General features: G+C 47.2%; 1 protein-coding gene across 1 annotated transcript in view; it reads right to left on the reverse strand.

Moving 5' to 3' along the window:
* pappaa (pregnancy-associated plasma protein A, pappalysin 1a) overlaps positions 1 to 10,000 on the reverse strand; it is a 105,833-nt gene that overhangs the window by 4,144 nt on the left and 91,689 nt on the right. Inside the window, exon 21 of the mRNA XM_012814313.3 lies at positions 8,362 to 8,460. Coding sequence (XP_012669767.1) covers positions 8,362 to 8,460 — 99 coding nt within the window. The remainder of the gene's footprint in view (positions 1 to 8,361; positions 8,461 to 10,000) is intronic.

Here is a 10,000-nt window from a genome sequence, read left to right on the forward strand (position 1 = left end):
CTGACATACGTGGCTAATTACCTCTTGTACTTTTCAGCAAAAAAAAAAAGCCCAGCTCACTCTCACACAGCAGCCGCACACTCCCCCGTTTCAGGAGACACTCGCACCCTTTTAGGGTCAGGCAGGCTACTGCTCCACCTCCGCCCAGACGGTCCACCGCCTCCTTCAACTCCTCATCCTATTGCTCCATCTCTACCTTCTTTCTCCTCCTCCTCCTCTACATGGGGGGATCCACTCTTTCTCTCCTTCGTCGGATTTCTATTCCTCTCTCTATTCCTCCCGCCCAGCCTTTCCTTCTTCTTCTCCTCCTCCTCTTCTCTTCCCATCCCTTCTTCTTCTCTTTTGCAGGGGCAGACAGCAAAGAGGCGCCTACTCTTTCCCTCTCTCTTTCTCTTCCTCATCCCAGCTTCTCTTCATCTTCCTCACCCATCTTCTGCTACTCTAGAGGCACACATACTGACAGCAGTGAGGTGTCCACTCTTTACCTCCACTCTACTCCTCCCTCCCTCTCTCTTCCTCATCCCAGCCTCTCTTCCTCTTCCTCGCCCATCTTCTGCTGCTCTAGAGCAGTGGTTCTCAAACTAGGGGTCGGGACCCCAAGTGGGGTCGCCAAACGCTTTTGGGGGGTCGCGAAATGATCTTGCTGCCCTCTGCATCAACATATTAGGCTTTGACATGCTGTATAGTCTATCAGAAATGGTGTTTTCTACATCAGGGTGGATAATGAAAACTAATATTGTCTCAGCAAGCAGTCTCATCATTCAAGATGAAACTGAATTTAGACCTATAATATCCTGTCAAAATGTGTGGGGGGTCGCGAGACTTGGCAAATGGATTTTATGGGGTCCCCGGACAAAAAGTTTGAGAACCACTGCTCTAGAGGAGGCACACATACTGACAGCAGTGAGGTGTCCACTCTTTACCTCCCCTCTGATTCCACAGTACAGATGACAGTGAGATGACAACTCCTCGCTTCATCCTTTGTGGAGGCAAATGGCCTCTACTGGGGCAGCTAGCATTGAGATGCCCTCTACAGGGGAAAGCAACAGGGAGATGCCCTCTGAGGGGGCAGATAGCTGTGAGATGCCCTCTACAGGGGCAGACAGCAGTGAGATGCCCTGTACTGGGGTATTTCATCTTCAGTTCCACAGCACACACACTTCTTTATGTACGAAACACACACACCTACACACACACACACACACACACACACACACACACACACACACACACACACACACATACACATATTCATGCGTGTGTGGATGCATGCAAATCAAGCAGAGTGAGTGTTCTGTGTGCGTAAAAGCCGAGCTGAGATATCGACGTTGCAATAAGTCTGGAGAGATACGCGTAACATCCTGCAACATCCCGCCTCGCCAGCACTTAGTCATCATCCTTAAATCTGTCAGAGCAGCAACCATATACCAGCATGCTCCAACCCACCGTCCAAAAGAGCTACGTCAAGTACTAAGTCAGCCGAAATGCACTGGTTGGTGGGGAGGGTTACATGTGCGGAGACCAGTACAGTACAAAGTGTATAAAGAGGGCTTTCATTTATTCATTGACTCATTCATTCATTCAATTATCCCAATTCATTTTGTCTGTCTGAACCTTCTCCTGCAGATGCCCCAGTAAGTCAGTAAGTTTCCAGTGCGACTGCCTTCACCCCTAAAGGCCAACACCCAATGGCAGCGTCTGACGCACAGCAACTTCTATTTCTTAAGTGACAGGTCCATATAAATGGCTTGGTCTTTAATTCAATCCATGTATTTGTATCGTCTTCAACAACTTGAGCCAACTTTTATGCCCCTGTGGATTGAAAGAATCACTTTTCTTTTCTTAGCAACCGTTGCCACTAGTAAACACAACTAACGTTACCCAGTTTATATGGTAGTAGTAGTTAGCTAATAGGAACTTAATTGCATAGAAATATCTAGCTAGTCTTTGTAAATTTACTGAAGCACTGTGTTTCTGTCATTGTTATGCCTAAATCTATCGCTAAATGAAGTCTGGTTTTCACAGTTCTGACGGCATCACTTTTAATCAGTGCTTCAGAACATTTGGTCCATTCCATAACGCTGCACTTCCAGTAGTCGCCAGTGGGCATTGGCTTTAAGTTACCCGGGGGGCGTGTTCAAACTCCATCTTACTCCATCTTCCACCTCCGCCCTTCTCTGGCAGACATAATAAACAGGAGGATCTCCGTCATCAACTCCCATCAAAGGCCCGGTGTTATGGGTGACTGAGAGAACTTAAAGATCATATAGTCTTGACGTTTGGATATGAGCTCGCCAAATGGCCCTGGGTAGTGATTATGTGGCCTGTTTCATATAGCAAATGAAAGCAAACACCAGCACAGTGACAATGAAGAACAATAATATTTGATTAAAGGCTCGCATGGCTGCAAAAAGCTTCTGAGGAATTGTTGGGTCTGAAATGAAACTGCCCCGGGACCTTATGGGGGCCTAGCACTGTTCTAAACATTAGCGTCCTTTCTTCTTTAATTTCATGGCGATGTAAGACAGGGGCGATGGGATTCCATGGAATGTGAAGCCATTTACCTGTGAGCTTGTGTTTATTTGATTTTGTCCTTTGCTCCCTCCTTTCTAATTGGTGTGCTAACATTTTCTTAGAACTTCAAAGTCATGTGTTTTTTTTTAAGTTTTGTCGAGCTGAACCGTGTAAAGGTAAACAGCTACAGGAAAAATAAAGACAGAGGTCCAAAGGTCTCCGAGGTAAGCGAGGGGCACAGCATGGCCTTTCAAGGGATAATTAGCTAATTGATGGATGAATGAATGAATGAATGAATGAATGAATGAAAGAGGGAGTGTGTGAGCGAGCGAGTAAGTGAGTGAGTGAGTGAGTGAGTGTGAAACTTAACAGAGGAGAGTCAGGCCAAAGTGTAGGTAGCAGGCCCGATGTAGGTAGAAAGGACAGACAAGGACATGCATGACAATGTGAGAGAAAGAGATAGATAGAGAAAAGACAGAGAGAGAGAGAGTTCAACTAAACAAGGGAGAGAGGGGGAGGATGTGGAGGTAAACTCCTGCCCTTCAGCATCTTTGTGTGTGTCTCTCTCTCTCTCTCTCAAAAACACACAAACACATGCTCCCTCACACAAAGCCTATTTGTTTTGTGCCCTCATGTTGCCACAAACACAGACACATAAAAACAGAGAAAGAAAGAAAGAGAAAGAGAGAGAGAATGAGAGAGAGAGAGAGAACGAGAGAAAGCCCACTAACGGTCCACCCACTTCCCAGAAGGAATTCCATCTAAGGGGATCTTTAGACACACGAGGGGCCGGACAGTACAACAAGCTCACACACACACACACACACACACACACACACACACACACACACACACACACACACACACACACACACACACACACACACACACACACACATACACACAGCGTGCCCACCCTCCAGACCGCATTGCCAACAGCTTGCAGTCATTAGACAGGATCCTGTGGTACAGTTACGTGCCTACAGCCTCGCACCTTCAAAGTCGGCGAGAGGAATAATACAGCCGCAGCCATCCAGAACCCCTTAATACGCAAATCTCCACCAGGAGAAGAGAGGGAGGGGAGAGAGAAAGAAAGAAAGAAAGAAAGAGAGAGAGAGAGCAGGGCAGAGATAAGGAAGAAAAACAAACACTGGCAGGGAGAGGGGAAGTGCTTTTGCTTCCTTCACTTTTAGTTATCACACTCACGCGAAACGGAGCAGAGCAGAGGAGAGGAGAGGAGAGGAGAGGAGAGGGGAGGGGAGGGCAGCCACAATCGCCCCAGCCCAGGGAGAGAGGGGGACAGAGGGAACCAGAGGGAGAAAGAGAGAGAGAGAGAGGGGTGGAGAAAGGGACAGGGGGAGATGGAGAGAAAAGGATAGGGACACGAGAGAGAGACCATGAGGGAGGAAGAGAAGAGTGAAAGAAAGAGAAAGAGGCAGAGAGAAAATGAGAGGGAGAGCAAGTCGATATGTTGGAGGCACTTGGGCTTTCCTTTGCTGTGTCACAACAGCTGAGTCACTTCCAACAGTATACCGCATGCTATACACACACACACACACACACACAGGGCCAGTCTGGTTCAAGGAGACTGTGTTGATTTTGTCTGTGTGTATTTGTATGTGTGTTTGTGTATTTGTGTATAATGTGTTGGCTGTGTGTCTGGGACATGAGCAATTGCTCTCTCACTAAACATAGCATCACAAACAGATCGTGCCCCCGTCACACTACCCTAGGGCATGTCCTCACACTGGTAGGACAAACCCTTTTGTTTCCGGAATCTTCCACACTGACCACCACACACTATAGTTTGAGACTTTCCCTTTGGTTTCCAAACTCTTCCATACTGAGCACAACACGCTAAAGTTAAAAACTTTCCTCTTCGTTTCCGGAGTCTTCCATACTGACCACCAGACACTAAAGAGAGACTGAGTGTGGTCACCTCCAGTGGTCAGAGAGGAAACCATACACCATCCCTCCCTGACGACCTCAGACATAAAACAATTAAAGAGCTTCATGACTAAAGCCCAAGGATATGCCACTCAGCCTTCAGGGAAGATATTCCGATGAGTGTCAGGGTCTGTGGTATTAGAAAACAGGACGGAAGAATGTGCTAGTCTTATAGGGATGCTCAGAAATAAGGAAGGATGGAGGGATGGAGGGAGACATTGGAAAAGGAAAGGCCAGTGTTTAGGTCACTGTGTGAATCCCACTGCATTTCCAATCGTTTTTTTTCCCCTTCTCTTTCTCTTTTGTCCTTCGGTTGTGCAATATTTCGTAAGTCTGTGTCTGGAAATGAAAATCAGGTGTCATAGTTGGTGAAGGCGCTGAGAATATGGAACAGTTTTCCAAACGGGACAGATTGTGAGGTGATGTGTTAGATGGAGGAGGGGGGGGGGGGGGGGGGGGGGGGGGGGTTGCGTGAGCGCCACCTCCAGTTCATTCTTGAGACAGACTCCAGGAAGAGGTTAAGAGCAGTTCACCGTGAGAAGCTCAGAACAAAGGGGTCTGGATGTTATCAGTTGGGGTTACACTGATCCACCGTGAAGCTCAGCACTCAGTTCAACTGGCCACTTCATGCATGACTTATGACCATGCGCACACACACACACACACACAGACACACACACAAACACACACACACACACAGACACAGACACACACACAAACACACACACACACACAGACACAGACAGCTGGGGCGTGCTGGGAAGTTGGCGTATCTGGTGTGTAGAGTCTTCAAATATAAATAATAATAATAAAAAAAAAAAAAAACATTTTCTACCAATTACTACGAGCTCTCTAACCTCTGTTTCAGGACACCAGAAGGATCCAATAAAAGTGTTCTCTTTCTCCCCCGGCATAAATTCATATGTCAGGCTTCACTTTGCCAGCTCAGCTCGCAGCCTCCCCTCCCCTCCCCTCCCCTCCCCCAGCCCCACTAGCCCTTCCCCCCAGTCCTCCCTGGCAATCCATCAATCAAATTATGATTGCTTATTTCGGAGCAATTTTCTGTATCTGTTCCGAAATCCCCGGCTATTTCCAGGGAAGTGACTCTTGAAATACCACCTGAAAGAATGCGCTTCATAGGCTGCCAGGGTGGCGTGCCTGGATGCTGCGCGGCTAGGCCGGCTTTCTGGCCTTGATGCCAGGTGATCCGCTTATCATTGTGCCGCGTGCAGGGGGGGTGGCGGTAGAGAGGGGGGGGGGGTATGAGACCTGAGGTGGATGCGTGGCAGGGGCACCTCTGCGTTGTTTGACCCCGGGGCTTCTCATAAGCGGCGCTGAGGATGAACCTCTCCTTCAAGGGAGCCTTTCCTCGCTCGCCCACCCGCTCCGTGCGTTGGTCTCTTCTTGCCTGCTCTTGCATCCCATGATAGAGCGCCGGCTTATCAGGCTTCAAGCTACACACCTAAAACCGCTGGGGGAAAAAGTTGCCTTTTTTTGATGAACTGCTGAAAGTGCTCTTGGTTTGATGTAGGGAAAAGGTTGCAATGGGCTGTCAAACTCTGCCTCGGCAACAAACTCATAACTCAGTAAAGTGACCTCCGAGAAGAGATGCTTGCTTCTTTGGGTACTAAGAAAAGTGCTATATAAGTCTAAGGTATTATTATTATTATTCCTTATTGGACCAGGCCCTCCTCCAGGATAACGGACCGTCAGCAGCTTTTCTCCAGTTCACACCCAAAGAGTGGCCAGCCCTGGGCCTGCTCTGTTCTGAAGGTCACTTGCGGTCAAAACAGTCTGATACTGCTATATGTATTGTTATCCCCGTCTGCGCTGTCAGGTGTTCAGCTGCATTCATGACTGTGGAATAGGCAGTTTATTGTATCACATTATAGCATTCTTCTTCAATGTTCTAGAATCTTCTTTATAACCCTGTCAGTGGTCTTTTGAAGGGGACTTTGGCGGGGGATTGACTCTTAAGCCCCAATGTGGACAACACTCAAAGAAGAAAACAGAGCTGAGCCTGTACTATCTCTCCTTGTGAAAGAGGCTTTGAGGGTTTGGTGTTTTTCTTCCCTGTCTCAGGTCAACCCTTGAGGGAACCTGAAGCGATCTCTGGGTCCAGGGCAGTGCCGTGTGGAAATGAAAGAGATCTAGTCTGAGCCAGGGGAGTCTCTTTAAAACGATACAGCAGGGACCGGGGAGGAGAAGCCCCTGTTCTTAAATAAGTGGTGAGTGGGGAATAGCCATGCCAAAAGTCAATGCTAGTCAAGGTCTTGCGACTGACAAATATCCACTTTCATTCTTTTTATGAGGATAAACAACTCTGAGAGGTATTTGAGCATAAAAAGTAATGACAGTCCTCTGGAGTCTGGAGAAAACACAGATATCCCTTCCATAGTCCTCAGTGTGAGAGAGAGAGAGAGAGAGAGAGATAGAGAGCAATGGGGAAGTTCAGAAAGGAGATAGTGGGGAAGACCATGGGGGGTTGCCATCCTGAGGAGGAGGGAGATACTCGCTGCTTCCTGACTAGTGAAAGCTCATCCTTAATGAGAGAGAGAGACGAGGATGCCCATGGCCGCGTGCCCCAAGGTTACACACCCAGGGAGGGCAGGAGAGAGGGAACAGACCAGAGGAAGAGCGGAGCAGAGGGGCATATGGAAATGAAGGACAGACCACCAGAGGAGTGTGTGTGTGTGTGTGTGTGAGAGAGAGAGAGAGAACTGTTCAGCTCCCCCATGGTTTAATCACTGCAGAAATATCAGGCAGGCATTCTGGAATTGAGCTGACTGGTGCTTGGGTCTGATGAGTCAAGACATGGAAAGCTTGAACAACAGACCATGGTTTCACTTCACTGGTACCAGACACAATGACCAAACACAGCCTTTCACCGTCCTCTTAGCTGCATTGGTGTGATTCAAACAACTTCTTAAGGTCACCATCCCAGACCCCAGTTCAATCTTATAGAAAGAGCCAGGGAGGAGGGGGGAGAGGGGGAGAGGCAGGAGTCAGGTATCCCAGAATTCCCTGCTGACTCTTTAAAGGGTCTGCAGGCGCAGCAGGCTAGCGGGAGACTTCCTGGTGCATGGGGCAGCTTACTGGAAGGGCCAGCGGTCCCCCTGAAGGCCTTGGGTAATTGCTCAACAAACAGGGGCCCTCTGGAGCAAGCCCGAGTCCGAGTGACGCAACTGGACAAAAACACCGCCGTGTGGGTCTTAGAGAGAGTGTGTGTGTGTGTGTGTCTCTGTATGTGTGTGTGTGTGTGTGTGTGTGTGTGTGTGTGTGTGTGTGTGTAAGCCTGGGAAAGCACCTCACTTCTCTCGTTCTGCAAATCTCAGCCAACATGCTAAAATCCTCTTTTCATGGACATTACATGGAAGTTTGAAGAGCAGAGAACAGACATGAGCAGGCTAGCAGGACTCCTGAACTCAACTCAAAGAAGTCTCAAGGAAAGACTGGCATTCTCATGGAGAAAAGTGGGTGGACACAAGAGATCATTTGGGAAACAACTGGAAAAGACTCTATGACATATCAAGAAAAGTCTAGAAAGACACATCTGGAACCTCTTCTAGAACACTCACTGGTTTCAATCCTCCAATGGACGATTATCTCCAAAGAAATGGCCAGTGAAATGATCACTAGCTAATCCAATAACTACGCAGATGCATTCACCTCCTTCAACCCAAGCTTTCTGTTTTCAGTTGAAATTCAATTAAATTCAATTGTATGACGATAAAATTGTCTCAAGGCGCTTTACAGAGCCCAAGGCCTGAAATCATGGCACAGTCAGAATTAGTCAGTCAGACAATTATACCATGATAAAACTCATTCCTGAGGTTTCTAAGAATCCTCTCAATCCCAAATCCTCTGGAACAAATAGAACATTCTGGAACAGGTCTGTACCTTCTTGGTCTTGACAGTGGAATGGCAGCAGTCTCCTCCGTCATAGTTGCAGAAGGCTCTGTTGTTGAAGGCATCACAGTAATTATCACCCATAAACGGCTGCAAAGAGAGAGAAAGAAAGAAGAGGCGTATGTTCAAAAACACGAACTGTAGTTCATGTGTTCATTTGCACGTGTGTGTGTGTGTGTGTGTGTGTGTGTGTGTGTGTGTGTGTGTGTGTGTGTGTGTGCGCACCTGCATCTATGAGTTTTATCTGTGTGTGTATTTGTGTGTGCCTGCGAGCATATGCGTGCATGTGTGTTTATGGTTGTTGAGCCTGTCTCAATTGTGCGTCAGACTGGCTGCTGCCAGGTGCTTCAGTTGTGGCCAACCCTGTTCCCTATCTGCGTCCAAGCCCGCTCTGAAGGGTCCGTCTGTGTGAGTGTCTGGGCTTCAGAAGCCTCTCACTGGCTTGACAGTCTGTTGCCCAACATTCAGACACTCGCCTGCCAATACAAGAGTCTGGAAATCCCAAAGGTCTCGTCTTGCACGGATCAAACTCTCCTACCAGGCCACAGCTACAGATAGATGACTACAAACAAATCAGTCAGCTTTGGCTTATCTTCTCAATCTGTACTATATTCCAAACCAACAAAGAAAAAATCTATAAATGTGTAATTAAAGATATACTGATGTTTTCATATGCATATCCAAATTATAGAAATATCTATCCATCCATCTACCTATCTAACTATCTATCTGTCAATCTATCTATCTATCTATCTATCTATCTATCTATCTATCTATCTATCTCTATCTATCTAACTATATCTATCTATATATATATATATATATATATATACATCTATCTCTATTTGTTTGTGTCTTAAAAGCATAGAGAAACGGGATGGAGGTACGGCAAAGCAGCGAGTGCTGAGGTGACACTCTTCTGCTCGGTGTATTATGTCTGTGCATCAGCATGTTAGCCCAAGAGGAGAAAAAACCTGCTGTATGACAAGGACAAATCTTGGCACATGTGATAGTGTGGGGAAAATTAAATGACACTGACACTGACAACCCCCCCACCCACCCACCCACCCACCCCCCCGTCCCCTTCCCAAATGCATGTGGTGGGGAGATAATAGGGGGGAAGTGGTCAGACAGCTGGGCAGGGCCGATAAGCTCACCGTGTGTGGTTTGAAAAACGGCCCGCGTTCGATAGGACCCAACTGGCAAATGTTTGACAAGATGGGAAAATAAGTAATAAATGATTCATTACCCTATCCAAATATCCATGACTAAACGCCCATCAGGAGACGAGCAGGAGCACTCCGACGGACAGTAATTATATTGCCTTCCTGTGCACTGATTTAGAGCGATGATAACAAGAAATTAGACTTACGGGATGTCTCTGCCTGGAGCCGTGTCAAATATCCCAGAATGCTGCGGCTGTTACACGTTTTACAAATGGAAAATTGAACGCGACTCAAATCTCCTGTCATTTTTTTGTGCCAGTCAGCAAAACAAGTGGTAATAACAGGCCAGACTGATTTATCCAAAACATTTGGATCTTACATCAGCAGTACTCTGTCTCATATGTAGTGAGACAGAGTTCATAACAGGCCCTAATACCTGTGCCACTTACTCCTGTGGTCTATAA

Source organism: Clupea harengus, chromosome 12, assembly GCF_900700415.2.
Source record: "Clupea harengus chromosome 12, Ch_v2.0.2, whole genome shotgun sequence".
Taxonomy (NCBI): domain Eukaryota; kingdom Metazoa; phylum Chordata; class Actinopteri; order Clupeiformes; family Clupeidae; genus Clupea; species Clupea harengus.